The sequence below is a fragment of the Dermacentor andersoni genome, chromosome 8 (genome assembly GCF_023375885.2).
Source record: "Dermacentor andersoni chromosome 8, qqDerAnde1_hic_scaffold, whole genome shotgun sequence".
Lineage (NCBI taxonomy): Eukaryota > Metazoa > Arthropoda > Arachnida > Ixodida > Ixodidae > Dermacentor > Dermacentor andersoni.
This window is the reverse complement of record NC_092821.1, coordinates 71,416,075-71,434,107: the sequence shown is the minus strand read 5'-3', so window position 1 is coordinate 71,434,107 and position 18,033 is coordinate 71,416,075. Positions and strand designations below refer to the sequence as shown.

The following is an 18,033-nucleotide window of genomic DNA, read 5'->3' as shown; positions in this document are numbered from 1 at the left end:
TTGGCAGCAAACCGCCAGCATAACATTTGTTTCTGTCGCGACAGGGTGGAATCAATCGTCTTTATATTCTATGCCGATCTGGCTCGATCGCCTAAAATGCACCGTGTGACAACCGTATCGGATTCGCGTACGAGTAGCATTCTGAAAGGGGGAGAGGCGTCACTACAACCCCTTTCCCCCTTTTGAGCTCTTCTATACCTCTCGCGCTAGGTCCCGCAGCCCGTTTTTATCGATGTCCGACAACGACGGCACAGGGTACGCATAAGCAGCTTCGCTGTAATAAACATGTATACCTGCGTCGTGTACAGAATACTGTGACTGAATTTTCTCGAGCATCGCACTGCTACGCACTGCAGTTAAGCAACAAGTTTTTTAATATAGGCAGATCCAACGCATATGTAGAAACTATGTGAAGCGAACTATTAGTCATAGTGTACGTGATAAATTTATATACAACTTAAGGCTACGCCAGTAAATGTGTTCTATTTCATTCTATGTAGCGTGTGTCCTCATACAATCTTTATGTTTATCGACCATAAATGTCAAAAGTGCAACCTCATTCCGTACTTATTCTGATGTTTCACAACGCTCACAACATATGTGAAATGTATGCAGCAACTCGGGCGGATGCACAATGTGAGGCGACTACTCAGCGATGCCATGAGGACGAAATCGACGTGTCCTGCTTGTCGAGGGAGCAGTGGTGATATCAGCTGTGTTTCTACATGGGGACAACACCCTCCTGATAAGACACCGAGCTGTCACACAACACCATAGCACAAACTGCCCGCTATACTCCCATCATATTTGAAAAGAGCGGTGTTCACGCATGTTCTACAACTTCATACAAATACCTTTCCCAGTCATATTTTCCTCCACCTCCTGCATCCCACATTATACCCGGACACCCGCGCGAGATTTGGTGCCTCGCCATCGGCGTTTCATAATACGGTGCAGTGTCCCATCCCCTGTTCTCTTCCCATGCAATGACACTCAACCTTCCCATGAGGCAGCGAGACATGGCCCTTCGCGGAAGGACTCGCGAGCCCGGCGGGCGATCAACTACAGAGCCAAGGCCACCGCAGAAAACATCACAGGGGCTCTGGACTAATGGTGCTTGCATACACCTACTCCCCCGTACACAAATATGCTTTCAACATAATATACGCCAACCATGTCTCTGGTATTGGAGCGCCGCATGCGTGGTGGGAGGCGCTTCGTGGTGTAAACTTAGTCGGCAGTGTTGTCCGAAGTGCGAATCATTCACGGCGACAGCAAGTATTTTCGTAGAGCTCCAGCTTCTCGGAATGCCTTGAAAGGCATCCTGCTGATGTAACTCCAACCCCGACGAGGTACCTACAGCTGCAGAACGAGCGTAACTTGACATTAACCGCAGTCGCAGCGGTAGCGGCACTATACGCGTACGGACTTTGGCCGTGCTCTTCGCATTGTTCTTTTCGGTATCATTTACATTCCAAAATTCAGGTTCCCAGCGTTAACTGTAATAAGTCCACGCCGAAGCCACGAAATCTGCTCTTTCGTGGGGAGCCATAGTCTTTAGAGTAATGCTCCATGTACGAAAGTTTTTGCCAGCACGGAGATCGGAGAAGCAGCGGCCCGAACTCTGTACTCGGCTGGTTCATTGAAGAACCTCAACTACAATCTCGCTCTTTTCGTTGAACTTGTTCTGGAGACAAACGGGCGCCCTGTGACATCACCTACAATATGTTCTTATCCGGCCCGCGTGCAGTTGTTTTGCTCAAGAGACCGGGCATAATGTGCACGAAGCCGATAAAAGTAAATTCGAAAGCTCATGTTTGTCAAGTGGAGCTTGCCAGTATACAACCACTACATTGCTAGAACTTTCAACAGGCGTTAATGATTTATAACATCTTGGAACACACAAGTACACTCATGTGGATCGTTGCTCACAGTGATGTGATGAACCATTGCGGGTTGCCAACCAGTCGTAGATATATTTATTTAAAATTATATAGGCATTAAAAACAGAGCGAATTTCAACCTATGTGCTCCTGATCTGCCGAGTGGTCACTTGCATATCTGACGAACAATGGCGTTTTGCAATGCAACAGCCGATGTTTTGGCACTGTTGAGGTTTAGCCTGACAGACAAATATTCTTTAGTGTGCTTCACCCGTTTCGCCTCAACACACACGTATAAATGAAGTGAAACATACTGATATAAAGAAAGGCGAAATTGACACGTAGACTCGCGCGAACAATGCTGGCCAAAACGTCATGCCGAGTCAGAAATCAAAACCACCATACAGAGTCATTCTCTGCGGACGAGAACCTTCGCGTCGTCCTTGCTCGTGGTTCTCCGAAAATAAAATTGGTAAGCATGGCTTGTCTTTCTCCTATTCGAAATGCAGAACTTTTTTTTGTCGACAGGAAGTAGTCATGTTAATTCGCTTAAAAGGCCATTCGTTTTTGCAAGGAGACCGCCGAATAACTGGCATATGGTGTGTCCCAAACCCAAAGAAACCTAACACCACAGGGAGGGCTAGTTTTCCTCGAAGGCGTAGGTAGCCGCTGCTTACGGCTCGTGGATCTGACAAAGCCTCATATGCTTTCTATGACGAAAGAGCACTTCAGGGAAGTAGCTGCCGTGTTCACGACTTCGGCATTCTCGTCAATGTTCAGAGCGACAATTATTATCTGCTTACACATTCCTGAAACAGCAGTGGGAACGCCGGTATTGAATTCTTCGGTGAATCCTTCGAGTTTTGTTAGCCTGAAATCAAGACCCCGATTCGAATTTTGGTGAAAATAAGTTCTAGAATACATTGATGCCTTGTCGCTGCTTTCAATAGAGTTTGAAGAACTCATGTCCCGGTGATTTATGAACCGCAGTCGCCATCTTCTCGACTTGATAGACGTGGCCTGCGGTAAACATGGGGCGCTATAACGTAAAACAATTCCAAACTTTTCTATTCCAATTCTGCAATCAGCTCACCGAGATTGACCAAAAACGTTTTTGGGCCACCCCCACTTCACCTGTCTGTCACGCGACGTCACGAAAACCGCGATAGCTCCCCATCTGATATGACATGTACACACTGATTATGCATAATTAGACCGAACAAAACAAAAGTAGTTATTTCTGATTTGACACCTTTTTGACATTAACCCTCGGCAATTCTCAAAAGTTGTCGGGCCACCCCCACTTCACCTGTCTGTCACGCGACGTCACGAAAACCGCGATAGCTCCCCATCTGATATGACATGTACACACTGATTATGCATAATTAGACCGAACAAAACAAAAGTAGTTATTTCTGATTTGACACCTTTTTGACATTAACCCTCGGCAATTCTCAAAAGTTGTCGGGCTGCACCCACTTCACCTGCCTCTCACGCGACATCACAAAATCGCAAAAACTTACCGCGTCAAAGTGACGCGTACACATTAAAGATGCATTAATATGCCGAACAAAACTGAATTTTCTTCTGAATAGCCGCAGGCTGCCCCGTTCCGAAAGGAATAAAAGATGGCTGCCGCCGATCGCTTCGGCACTGGCTACTCGCCCCTGCCGGAGAGCATGGGTTTATTTGCGTGTAATAAACTTATTGCGTGCCTTGTAACGTGTTCGAGAACTTTCGGCACGTTTACGACCTCGTTCTGCCAACTCTTCTTTGTTAAGGATCCATTTCAGCGTCATTCTTAAGCTTCCGTTCCGGGCCGCCGCGATTGTCGAGGAGCCACCGCAAGCTAAGTAAGAGAAAGCGGACCAATCGCAGACGCCAGCACCACCCTCTTCATCCGGTTATCGATATTTAGTGCAGCGGTTCGGCCCCATCCAATCCCTCTCCATTTGAGCATGCTCCACGGCTCTTGTGAGCCAATTAGATAAGACAAGCCGCTCAGTGCAGGCAATGTTGTTCGTTGGACCTCCTATGAACGAGGCGAGCATTTGATTGGTGTTTTCAGGGAACCCTGTCGGTGACCGCCCGATGCTTGCGTCGGCGGTTACGCAAATTTGACGTCAGGAAATTGGAATAATTCCGTAGCAATATATTGGAATAGCTTTATGTTATACGGCCCATGAGCTTGCTTTTGAGGTTAGCGCCACGAAACAACGCATCTAAGTCTCCGAGTTCAATGAATTCTGTCGTAATCAAAGGCACGCTTTTTGATGTCATAGGGAGCCCCGAGCCAACCTCACAGGGCGACTTCAACTTGCCGATGGACCCATCCCCACTTTCGCCAACCGACTGCGCGCCTGCCTATATCGGAGGCAACGACCTAACAAACACTAAAACAGCTGTATGATGCTGTCTTTTATTAGCCGACGGTGGTGCCGCCTGGCAACCTGTCTATGACGGGCAGAAGGAACACAGCCCTGGCCGCTAGCTGGCGTCTCACAACCCTGGCGTTTTGAACAGCGCAAGCATGTCATTGCAGGCGTCGCACCTCGATGGTGCGCGAGGTGAGACCGACGGAAACCATGGGTTTTAGTCAAAATGCAGCAATTAATTTAATAACGTTAGAGTGACGTTTACCACTGGTTCTGTGCAAACCACTACATACAGATACAGTTCACAGGTCGTGCTTATAGTGCGCACGCGCACTACGCTTTTGAAATCAGCGGAAGCTAGAACACTCATCTGCCTCTGCCACCGAGGCGATTGAGTGTAGCATTAAGAGTGCGTCCATATTGCTTCGCCGTTTTTGTAGCCAAACGCATTTCGCCATCTATGGAGACCCTCGCGCGCTTCCCAAGCATGCGGCTTCCATGGTGAACGCACCCGCCGCGGTTGCTCAGGGGCTGTGGTGTTGGGCTGCTGAGCACGAGGTCGCCGGATCGAATCGCGGCTACGGTGGCTGCATTTCGATGGGGGTGAAATGCGAAAACACCTATGTACTTAGATTTAGATGCACATTAAAGAACCCCAGGTGGTCAAAATTTTCTGAGTCCCCCACTACGGCGTGCCTCATAATCAGAATGTGGTTTTGGTACGTAAGACCCCATAATTTTTTTATGGGGAACGCAAGAGAGCGGCGTCGCCGACGGCGTGATTACGCGTCGAGCATCCGTATCAATGTCTATCACGATAAAACATCAGCAACTTCACCGTGTGCATTACTTTCAACTTTCAGCACGAACGAAGGCGTTGCTTAAACGAATTTCCACAGTTCGTTAGATTGAGATAATTTGCAACTTCCGGAATCCTAGTTGCATGAAGAGCCGCATTCGTAAAACACGTTAACTATGCTGTTGACAAACGAATTATATCGGCAGTCCAAATGAATTTTCGACTCGTCGGCGTGTCCGTGGGGCTCCGCAATATCTGTGTGTATGCATGCTATACGCTTATGCGTGCAGTATATGCGGGTGACGTTGCTGCACTATTCAATCATTTAAGTTGCTCATACCAGCTCTTACATTCTTGGCTAAATTATTCTTACGCATTTTGAGAATGGCAGCCAACATAAAACTTCATTAAACGGGTAACGTTTCTGAACTAGTCAATCACTAAAGTTGCTCATACCAGGTCTTAGATTCCTGACTAAATTATTCCTCAGCATTTTGAGAATGGCAGCCAATACAGAAATTTCATGAAACATAACACTCAGAGCGCATGTTTTTTGCCTTTAATCTTTGCACACTTAAATAATAACAGTGCGAAACAATATCAGTACTCAAACCTGAAAATGATGTGATTTTATTGGCGCAGCTCTTCACGGGCATCGTAGTGGCACCTGTGCGATGTCATTTCAGGCTCTACATGGCGTCTAATTTTAGCGGTACCATAAATTTTCATGCAGCCGGGTATGTCGCGTCCGCGTTAGTCGGACCCGCGTATAGTTATACAGCGTCTGAGAATTTCAGCCGCAATGCTAAACCTTGCAATCGGCGTCAGTGCTTCGCCTTTCGGGGAAAGGGCCAATTTTTCGAATCGCACTGACAGCTATTTGCACGTCACACAACGGTATCTTTCAAACATATCATCTTAGCGAGGGAGAGAGAGAGAGCTGCTTTTTCAGGAAAATTGGAAAGGTTTGCTTAACGGTGCGTATGACATTGTACGTGAGGTAAATGCAATAATTAATCGTGCGCATATGACATACAAAAACAGATAACCCACACAGAAAGTGCAGGATTAATGCACCTTGTTGAGGCCAGTGTTTCGTAGAAAAATAGAAGTGTCTGCGTAGCACAGAATGCAGCAGTTCCGTAAGTCTATAATTCAAGTGTAATTCTCAGCTGAAAGTGCGCTTATTGAAATACGTTCAATGCTGACATTAAGTAACTTAAAAGGGTATGAATGCTAGATAGTTGGTAGGTATCAGTCGCTGAAAAAACAGCTGCGAAATAAACGCGGACAAAGGACGAACACAGAACAAGCGCTGACTGTCAACTACTTCGACTTATTGAGCTCATACAGAAATACGTCTTTGAAAAGGTATTTGCGGGGAGGAGGAATTAAGATGCACTTACACCCGGGCATGCACCAAGTGATTAAAAGTGAACTCGTAAGAATTTAACTAAAATGCGCTATCAAATTACTGGCGTAGATACATAAACTCTTTCTCAGTAAGAACGATTGAAGAAGCGCTGACGAGTGCGTCACCTTTACACATCGTGGCAGAAGCTTCAAAGATGTCGCATGCTGTGTGGTCTCTGTCCGGCGCAAAACGCGTGTATGCTGAAAAAACGGGATAGGAGCCACACTTTGCACAATGGATGGCCAGGCTACTCCTGTTTTTTGTCTTCACGTTATTGGCGTGCTCGCGAAGACGATCATTAATCCAACGGCCCGATTCCCCTATGTACGATTGGCCGCACGTAGTGTGTATCTCGTACAAAACCTCGCTCTTGCATCGTACACACTGGTGGTGTACTCACTGACACAGCACCTGCTGGCGGGTTTGCTAGCATTCACTTTTCTGCAAAGGGAACTTAGTTTGCTGGTAGCCGAGTACACATGCGCAACCAGGTACTTCCCGCGGTTTTCTTAACACGGTGGGAAACGTTCTGTTCATTGTAGAAAGGGATTCCCGCCACCTTGGAAATCTCAAGGTCTGGTGGGACGTGGTCCTTGGAGGCCCGGACCTGAGGCAAAAGAGCACCAGTCAAGGCAGACAAAAAAGATTCAGGATTGCCACTCGCCTTCAGTTACTGTACCTGAGTATCGTAGCTTTGGGCTATCTGGTGGTAGTAGGAGCGGACTAAGGCATTCCTGTAGATACCACTGGTGATGGCTAATTTCACGAGCTTTGAGTTACTTGACGAGAATAGAAGAAGGAGCTTCTTCGAGGGTGGCGCATGGATCAAGCATGTATGACTCTGGCTGAAGTGCAGCTCTAAGCCGAGAAAGCGTATCGGGCATCGACGGATAACTTCCGGGTAAAAGTGAGGCATAGAATATATGAATGGAACAACCTGAGAATTCATTCAACTCAGTCCATTTTAACAGGGTATACCAGCAGCAACTAGACTTACAGTCTGATCTAACATGGCATCATCACATCCGCCTGACGTTGGCATCAGCTAACCGCTCTTTAGGCCTCCTCAAACGCAACCTTAAGCATGCTCCAGCTAAACTACGCAGACTAGCATACATCACATTAATACGCCCCAAAATCGAGTATGCATCAGCTATCTGGGATCCTTTTCAAACATATATCACCCAAGAAATCGAATCATTGCAAAACCGCGCGGCTCGTTTCATTTTTTCTGATTATTCACCATATACTAGCATTTCAGCACTAAAAGCTCGTGCTCAGCTTGACGACTTATCCCATCGCCGCAGAATTGCCCGCCTGTCGCTGCTGCACAAACTTTATCATCATCCGCACCTTCACCGTATCTTCGAACCAGCGACAGCCTTCTTTCCACGCACAGACCATATCTTCAAGATAAAACGCATCAGTTGTCGCTCAGCTAACTATGCTAACTCCTTCGTTCCCCGAACAATTGTAGCATGGAATAACCTACCATCACACATTGCTACTCAAACCGATTTCGCCACCTTTCAGGAACTTTTACGCAATAGTGACTTGTAAATATTCATCATGTACTGTTTCTTCAAACGTCGTTCAGTGTATATATTGTTTTGATCATTTGTCTTACTGTTCTGCGTGCACATTGTACAATTGTATTTCATGTCTCATTAATTTGTTAAGGTGACAACTGACGCAGCTTCGAGCAACACCTTGTTTTACTTCTTTTACATTGTGCCTATTTAATTCCCTTAATTTGTTTTCTCGGGTAGTTTTGTATTTTCGATTTAAGTTTCACTTGACTAATGTATTTCGTATATTGTTTTACTTGTGTATTTTCCTAGGTATCGTACTTTTGTATAACTTTTGTGTTTTCTTTTGTAAAAATTTTGTATAACTTTTGTGTACTTTAGTTGTTTTTTTTTTCGTAACGCGCAAAGCTCGCATTTCTTCATGTATCTGTTCCCCCTATGTAATACCCCTTCGGGGGCCTTTAGGGGTATTATGAAATAAATAAATAAATAAATATATCGGAAGATCCTGACCCGACCAATGGGCGCGAAGATTTCTTTAAGTACACCATCGTAATAGGCCAGAAGAAGGAGGAGGAGGAGGAGATTTTAATGAAAAGAAAGGAGGAGAGGTCGGCCTGGCGAGCGTGTCTCTAGCCTGCTACTTCTCACTTGGGAAAGAGGAAGTGAGAAATACAGGGAAAGGTAGGTGGCGGGTGATTATGTTATGTTACAAAGAGATACTATATACACGTTGTCCAATATGCGGATGCGCACTGTAGACACAATGCACGCAAGAGTAACCTTGTCCATGAAAAAAGTAATCTTGCCACAAAAAGGTATTGCGCAAACACATTTCGCACTGACGGCACGTCTCACAAGTTCTAGAGGCGATTGTCTAAACCAGTCTCACTTAGAAAGTCCAATCTGTCAACAGTAGATTTGAGTGTTCTTCGTTCGGCCGCATATTGAGGGCACACGCAAAGTACGTTAGCTATTTTCTCGGGAGTGTGACAGACACTACAGTCAGGGTCCCGTGCTTGTCCAATCTTGTGAAGGTATCGGTAGGTGTATGCCACACCCAGCCGTAATCGATGAATGAGTGTTTCCTGGTCTCTCCGCAACTGAAGTGGAAGCCGGAATTGTAAACCGGCGTCAAGTCTATGGAGGCGCTCTTGTCGATGTTCGGGGTTGTCCCAATGTCGCGCCATAGAAGTTTTGATGGAGTTATGGAGCAAGGCGTTAATGTCATACCGGAAAAAAGAAATTTTTATAATGGTTTCGTCAGTGTGCGTCATTTTTGCTTCCGCTTCAGCCTGTTCATTTCCAGCTATTCTACAATGGCCAGGACTCCACTGCAGCACTGTGGTGTGCCCAAAATGAGACGCCTCAGCAAGCACAGACATTTCTGATGAGTTGCAGTGAGGGTATGGAGTCACAGAACACTGTCCACTCCTCGAGGCATTGTTGCAGTATGCAGCGAATTGCTTCTCGAACTCCGGTCAACTCAGCTGCAGTAGACGACGTCCTCTGTCCTATCTTGAACAATTGTGCGATCACCATTCCTGGTACCATGTAGGCCGACGCGGAAGAGGTCTGTATCACAGAATCATCTGTAAAAACATGTTCAGAATATCCACACATGTAAGCAATGCATGACAACGCAAAATACTTGAGCCCAGCAAGCGGCATTTGGACTTCTTCGTTATTCCAGGGATTGAGAGTCTCACCGTTGGCTTTGCCATCGTCCAGAGTGAAACTTCTGGTATGTCATACGGTTGGAAGCCCGACGGCAATAAGTCTTGCTGCGACAACACGGATTCTGAGTAGGCGGCGACAGGCCGTATGCTTATGACGTTCGTGAGTGGATGATTCCTGTGTCTATTAAGTTGCCTTAGATGCACTCGCAATGAATCATGTTGCAGATGAACTCGAGCTGGTCATGCACGTGCCTCTGCGATAGTGCTCCAAGTAGACGCACATCGTGGTAGTCCTAGACAAATTCTCAGTGTGCGAGCCTGAGCACTTTCAAGTGTGCGTACAGCAGTTGTACTAACCCGAGAAATTACAGGCGCACTGTAGCGGAAGTAGCCATCAAAAAGTGCCCAGTAGAGCTGCAGAAGAGATGATTTGGATGGCCTCCATGATTTTCCAGACATATGTTGAATGATCTGAGTAAAGCTGTCCAGCTTTTTTTTTTTTTTTAATCCAGAGAGGTGTTTCGAGCCAGATAAGTCACGGTCGATGATGACTCCGAGAAACTTGTAGTGGGTTATCGAAGGTCTAATCTTCCCATCAATCATAACTGGGTAGCAGGCCATTGACTTCCGTGTAAATCCCATGGTTACACTTTCTTTCTGGTGAGAGCTGCAGTCCGCGACTGCTAAGGTATGTCGACGTTACTGACACCGCGCGCTGTAGCTTTGTTTGCAGATGCAAGCGCGTTAAGCTCGTGGTTCATATACATATGCCATCTGCGTGCACAGAGACCGGGAATGTGCCTGCATGTTCTTTGACCAGTCCAATGAGAACGACATTAAATAAGGTTGGGCTCAATACACCTCTTTGAGGCACTCCACGATAGACGGGGTAGTTCTTTGTTTCACCGTCTAGAGTTGTCATGAATATCGTTCTCGGTTGAAGATAGCTGGCTATCCACTGATGCATACGTTCACCGATGCCACATTCATCTAGGGCATTTAAAATTGCATCATGTAGAACGTTGTCAAAAGCATCCTTGATATCAAGAAAGACAGCAACCGTTAATCGACGGTGACGTTTCTGATGTTCAACAGTTGTTACTAAGCCAATGACGCTGTCGATTGAAGACATACCCTTTTGGAAACCTGTCATTGCGTCTGAATATATATTACGCTTTACCAAAAACCACTCCAGGCGCGTCAAAATCATGCGTTCCATGGTTTTTACCTATACATATGGAAAGCGCCACAGGTCTGTAGGAAAGCATAGCATGGGACGTCTTGCCTGGTTTAAAATAATACCACAATTTTGCTTGTCTTCCAGTGTGCAGGCACAGTTCCCGAGGACCAAGAGAATGTATAAAGCCAGAAGCACTTCAGCCGCTCTGAGACCTAGACGGCGCAAGGGAGAATAGGTAATGCCATCAGGCCCAGGCGCACTTGAGTGTCTTGAAGAAGAAATCGCTGCACGTAGCTCTTGCAGCATGAATGGGAGGTCGAGACGATCGTCCATTGTTGGAGTACCACACCTGAGCACTGAAGCTACCAATGTTGTAGATCCGGAGAGGTGTATGCATAAATCTTCTGCGATTTCCTTCCCACTGCGCGTCTGGATGATAGCCAAAGCTCGGAAGGGACGTAGTTGTTGTGGAGAAGATGGTAATGCTCGTACAACACGCCATATTGTGGACAATGGTTTTCTTGAGTCCATGCTGGTGCAAAAGGACCTCCAACGTTGTCTATCGAGCTTGTCGATGTATCTTTGAATTTTCTTTAGCAACACGGCGGGACGTCCTCAAGTCTGATATCAATTTAGTTCGCCTGCATTTCCTCTCAGCGCGACGTCGGACTGCCCGCAGCCCTTTATATATAACGTCAACGGATGTTCCTGAATTTGATGTGTGGATGATCCGTGTTGTTGAGTGCATTGCTGCTGTAATGCGCTCTTCAATCTCTTTGGTGAAATTATACAGTTGCAGGATTCTTCCAGCTTGTTCTGAAAAGCATCCCAGTCAGTGCGCCGCGTATGAGAACTTGGGAGTGTTGTAAACCATCTCAGTTGTACATAAGTATGTAGGTGATCACTGCCATACGTTTCAGCATGTGTGCACCAGGCAGCAGAAGACGAAAGGCATAGTGAAGCGATAGCTATATCGAGAGAGCTGCTGTAGGTTGTGCCATGAACAAATGTTGGTGAGCCGTCGTTCAGGATGTCAAGACCATTGCTCCTTGTGAAGTTAAGAAGTTGTCTTCCTCGAATATTTGTGATCCTATTACCCCATATATGGTGGCGCGTGTTGGAATCACAATAATATGAGGTCCTTGACAGGAGTCAAGAACAAGCTTCAGGTGTCCAGAGTCAAATCTTCTCCCGGAAGAATTTCAGCCACCGATGATAGAGATTATCCGGCGCTTTAGCTTCAGCGTTATAGAGCCGTACTCGTTGGTGTTATGCACCAGAAGGTCGTTTAGCGAATACGTGAGGTCACATCGCACACATAGTAAACCTTTGCTAGCATTTGCACTTGTCCCAGACGCGAATCGTTCGTATCCAGAGAGTCTAAATGGTGATGTCATATTCAGCTCGCATATTAGGATAACTGAAAATTGATGCTTGAGCACTCTCTGTTTAAAATATCCCGGGCGACCCCGTAGACCTTGTGCATTCCACTGGAATATCACGGAACCGCTTATCCTTTCCTGTAATGACAACCTTGAAGTTGATGATACCATGGTGTGTGCTAGCTTTTATACAGCAGCAAGCACTGGTTCTAGTGCGTCGCGAATTTGCACCGCAGCCTTGGCAACGGGCGTTCTAACTACTATGAGCAGCATTCGCAAGGAACGAATAAAGTGTGCAAGCATTGCCTTGATTTGCCCATCCGACGATGAAGGTTCATTTTCACGCTGGTGTTCCGGCTACACTACTGTACTCCGAGATAGCAGGGAAGGCCATGTAGTAGTGTCCTTGGTGTTCAGAAGAGTAGACGTGGTTAAAGGTGGCTCTGGCGTTTGAGGAATAGCAGGAGTTCGCGAAGAGTTTTCATGGAGTACAGCTTGTCCTGTTGTTGATGCTGGTCTCCTTCTGCGATTACGTGAGCGCCTCTGGAGGCAGTGGACCTGTGTAGCCGCTTCTCTGTGTGTAGATTGATCTCGTACCATTTTCCATGGCACGGACATTTCAGTCTTTAATTTTGGACAGTCCTTCGACGTTGCCGACATCGCAGTTAGGGGATTTCAAATCAGAGCCAGCACACTTCAACTCATCGTGATCACCACCACAGCGGGGACATGTCATCTTGTTCCCGCACACAGCCCTTACATGCCCGATTTTCTGGTAGTTACGGCACTGCAATGGCCTAGGCATGTATGGACGGACAGGATGTCTAACATAACCCACTTTTACATGTGTTGGTAAGGTCGCTCCCTCAAAAATGAGCTTTATGCACCAGAAGAAGATTGCTCAAAATGGGTGCAATGCGGCAGCAGATAGATGCATGTACATTTTTTTCAGTACGTACAATTGAACATTGTGTTCGGCCACAGTGTATCGGAGGTACAGTAGCACAAAGTCCTTGAACCTGGAGGCACTGGTGCTTGTGGCGTTCTGTTAACCCACAACGCTATATTTTCTATGCCATTCTGTACCGCTTCCAAGAGGTCAACTTGATGCAGGGAATCAAAAAGGTCTTAGATATTCACCGGGAAAGCATGCACACCCGCTGGACAGGAATTGGCCGGAAAGTGTGGAACTTCTGAGGGTCTGCGAACGACGAGCGGATGCTTGACATCTAGCAGCGACAAACACTTTAGCATGAAGGTTCAAACAACAGCCTCAGAGATGATAGTCACGAAGGGGGAACCTTCCTTGGGCGTCTTGGCTGATACGGAAGCGGTGAGGCATAGTGCCTTTCAATTTTGGGGGGATGCTGCCACCCTTGTTGAACCAGCCTTTACAAAAAATTTGACAGCCTCCTTCTTCGCCTTTGTTGAGTGGAAGCATTTTGCCAGCTGGAAGTTGTCACGCAGGGCTCTTTCAGCCAGCTTCCGATACAATTCAGGGTGGAACACCACAACGAAGCCTGCCTCATTGCCAACATGCGCTAGTTTTAGGTCGTTGTCACGTTTAATGTGACAAGCACGGCTGGCAGGCACAGGCATCCTGAATTCGGCGATATTGACTTTAGAGATTCAACGCACTCAAAGACAATGTGATCATATTCTGGGGCCATGATATTGCTGGATGGTGCCCTGAAGGGGGATACGGTCGGAATCATGTCCAACCTCGGGGCAATGAAAAATGTTGGTCCCGGATTTAGAACATGTTCGACTCGGTCCGGGATGACATGTTCTAAAGCTGAGACCAAAATTCTGGGGCTAAAGGAGAGCGACTATCCTGAGTCCCTGTAATCTGCATTGGCTGGTGCTCTCTTCGGTGAGGTCAGGACCTAAAAGGACCACATCCGGCCTAACTTTGGCAAATCCAAGGTGGCAGTAATGCCTTATGCGCACAGTTTCCTATTGTGTTAAGAAAGCCGCGTGACATGCGGTGGTGCGCGTTGTGTATACGGTTCCCAACAAACTAAGCTCCCTGTGCAAAAAAAAGTGAACGGTAGCATACCCGAGAACAGGTGCTGCTTGAATAAGCACACCACCAGCGATGTTCCATGCAAAAGTGAGGCCGTGGACGAGATCCAGACCTTATGCGGCCGACCGTATATAGGACAGTCGGGCCACTGCCTTAATGGCCGTCCACCCCACCGCGCCAATAACGTGAAGACAAAAAGCAGGAGTAATCTGGCCATCTACTGAGCAAAGTGTGGCAGTTATCCGGTTCTGATAATATACAGATTTTGCACCAGCGAGAGACCAAATAGAACGCGAGATATTTGTAGCTTTTGCCATGTGTAATGTTGACGCATGCAACAGTGCTCCTTGAATGGCTCTTACTATTGACGAGTTTCTGCATCTCCTCCACTAATTCGATTGGGGCATTTTAGTTTTATTCTGACGAGCTACTTAATGACTCGACGCATGTGGGGTTGGAAGTGTATCATTTTTCCACTCCACAAACCCATTTTCAAGGGTATGATGAATGCGAAGCATTTCTTGGCGAACATTTCCCACTTTGACAGTATCTATCTATCTATCTATCTATCTATCTATCTATCTATCTATCTATCTATCTATCTATCTATCTATCTATCTATCTATCTATCTATCTATCTATCTATCTATCTATCTATCTGTCTATCTATCTATCTATCTATCTATCTATCTATCTATCTATCTATCTATCTATCTATCTATCTATCTATCTGTCTATCTATCTAGCCGCCAACGTGTTGGTGCTCTCATGGTCACTTCGTTTACTTTTGTACCAAAATTTGCATAGTTTGACAAGCGTGTATGACGAACAGAAATGATAGGTAATGACATGAACGTCATGACATCCATGTCATGCAGGTCATGAAAAAGCCGCCTATTTCTTGGTGCTCGCATGGTTGTTTTGTTAACTTGGTACGTACCAAAAGTGGCATAGTGTGACAAGAGTGCAGACGACCATACATGATAGGCCATGACATGAATGCTATGACATGCATGTCATGTAGGTCATGAAACAGCCACCTACGTCTTGGTAGTCCCATGGCCGTTTCGTGAACTTGGTAGACTCCCCCCGCACACTGCTTCGCATAACATCGATTCCCTGAGGGCATGGGATCTACCGGTTTTTTTGTGTATGAGCACAATAAACACAAGCAGTTAACAGTTAGTACTTGTCCAGTGTTTCTCCCTCGTCCGTGTTTATTTTGCGCTGGTTATTCACCGACATGTAGACATCAGGGTGGTCTTCTGCGTTGTGAAAATGCTCTAACAGCAGAATAAGGGGCTATGCAGGGAACAGTAGCGATTCTATCTGACTAATTTTTGTACGCGAATATAGTACTCGTAGGGCTGCGGCGTCTTGTTTTAGCCAGACATCAATCCCTCTAACTCGGCGAGACAGCTTGTCTAGAAAACATGTAACTAAACCCCACCTCATGTGACTCCTGGTTGCTTCAACCAATTTCTGACATTGTATTATTGCTTCTTGTTTGTTTTCGAGAATGTATACTTAATCGCCCATGTTTTCAGTGAACCTTCAGTTAAAAGGGCGTGGTCGTGTTGTTCCTACTTTGTTCTTGTCTGCCTCTCTCTAGCGAAATGTTTAGGGTATGAATCTGCTTAATTCTAGACAAGTATTTTGCATTGGAAACCCATATAGGAATGTGTTGCAGTATCAGGTGAGAGAATTTTTACTGAGTTCTCGGTTTGTATATGCCGAAACCGAGATATGATTACGAGGCTCGCCGTAGAACCAAGGTTTATTTATGACACCCAGGTGCTCATTAACGTGCACGCAATTCATGGTACACGGGCGTTCTTGCGTTTCGCCCATGTCTAAACGCAGGCACCACGACCGGCATTCGATGCCACGACCTCGCACTTTGCAGCGCAACGCAAAAGCCACTATACCATCACGGTGGATCATCGGCTCAGAGAACGCTACAAGTGTGAGCTGCGTTACCCTCATTTCTCTGCCAGGTGAGTCGTAGATCAGTTGCTTAGCAATATCCGATGCGTTGCACCCTTCCGGCACAGAATGCTGCCACTCGCGGTAGCCGGCGTGTGCGTAGGCACCAGCTGGAGAGGCATCAGTCACTGTCGACGTGGTCACAATGCCAGTCCACATGCCGGAGTCTTGAGCCCATTTCATGATGCTGTCCACGTACGCTGCCGTATCATTGTGGCACTGTCCACCCTGCAAAGCAAGGCATCATTACACCAGCATTTCATTTCGACGAGGTACTCTGACATTATACGCTCATAATGTCGTGGCATAATCGCTTTACTTCAATAGCATGAAATGACAATACCCCAGTCTTTTCATGAGAAGCCTAGGAACTAGACACCAAGGACAACATAGGGGAAATCGGTTGTACTTACTACTTGAATTAAAGAAATGATAAATTAATGGCAACGAAAGTGGATGAAAAAACGACTTGCCGCCGGTGGGGAACGATCCCACGTCTTCGCATTATGCGTGCGATGCTCTTACACTCTGTGCATCAGCTGGGGCATCCTTTTCTAAAAAGATGGCATTAAAATACATACCCAGTTTCTTAGCATGCAAGCAAAAATTACTGCTAAATACTAGTCCATGGACAACAAAACAAATTACCCGGCTAAGTCTCAAGCTGAACAAAACCAGAAAGCAGCACAAGCGATGCCCCTGAGACAACAGCACAGACAAGATGCACAGACGGTGCGTGCAGCTGAACAACAAAACCACAAAAGTTAACGATTACTATCACAAAGTGCCATTAAATACTTTCTTGAGTCATCCCCCAGAAAGTGTTGGTGTCACATCGAACCTAAAAATAAGCGTTCATTTAGTTTTCTATAAACAATACAAATGTATCTGACAGCGCAGGAAAATCAGAAGCGTTAAACCTCTACTTTAGCTCACTGTTCACAAGCGACGATGCAATCACCCCTTCATTTCCATCGCTTGACTGCATACCACCGCTACAGGACGATAACAGTTCCGATAACAGTTCTGTCGTTGTTGCTTAACATTCTGTTTATGATTCTGTTCATGATTCTTATATATAGTCTTCTCTATTCTACCATGTTGCAGTCTGCTTTGTGCTCCTTATATTTATCCTGAATGGATGCATTACGTTGTTCCGAATAAGGTGCATGAATAATATTCCTGCAATATGGTTATAAGTCAATCTTATCGCCTACCTTTACAGTGGAGTCCACTCCAAGTGTACCAATATTGGCTTTGACTCCACAAAGATACGCTGTAGCCGAGTTGGCTGAGTCAGACGTTTGTGTGTCTAGTCCGTACGTCTTTGATAAGGACACATATGGAAACTTTTCCCAAGAAAGAACAGTCTCTTCGCCACTGTCGTTCCTCGTGAATTGGCCCTTGAAGATTCTAGCAGCAGTAACCGTGCTCACGCCCATGCCATCTCCCAAAAAGAGCACCACGTATTTTGCGCGATTCTTGTTTTCGGTGGTGCGCAAAATCTTCTCGATTTCCAGCTTTCCCAAATTACTCCAATAAGTTCTGTTTGCTGGAAAAAAGAGGAGTAAATTACTGTCAATTGACAAATTTTTATACACAGCGTTGTTACATAAAGAGAGCTTATTAACGTGCACTGCACAGAAAGTGAGTGGTTACGCCCTGAACATCCTAATGTATAAATAGAAGGTATTTATATCATCCCACCGAACAGTGCTATTGCTTTCTCAGATCAGAAATGAAGAATCCAGGACGACAATAGATGTTCTCTAAGAGGTAC

At 46.1% G+C, this 18,033-nt stretch overlaps 1 protein-coding gene across 1 annotated transcript in view; it reads right to left on the bottom strand.

Moving 5' to 3' along the window:
- LOC126538860 (alkaline phosphatase-like) overlaps positions 1-18,033 on the bottom strand; it is a 71,995-nt gene that overhangs the window by 30,789 nt on the left and 23,173 nt on the right. The window contains exons 2-3 of the mRNA XM_050185585.3: positions 17,471-17,805; positions 16,248-16,481 (exon numbers count right to left, since the gene is read on the bottom strand). Coding sequence (XP_050041542.1) covers positions 16,248-16,481; positions 17,471-17,805 — 569 coding nt within the window. The remainder of the gene's footprint in view (positions 1-16,247; positions 16,482-17,470; positions 17,806-18,033) is intronic.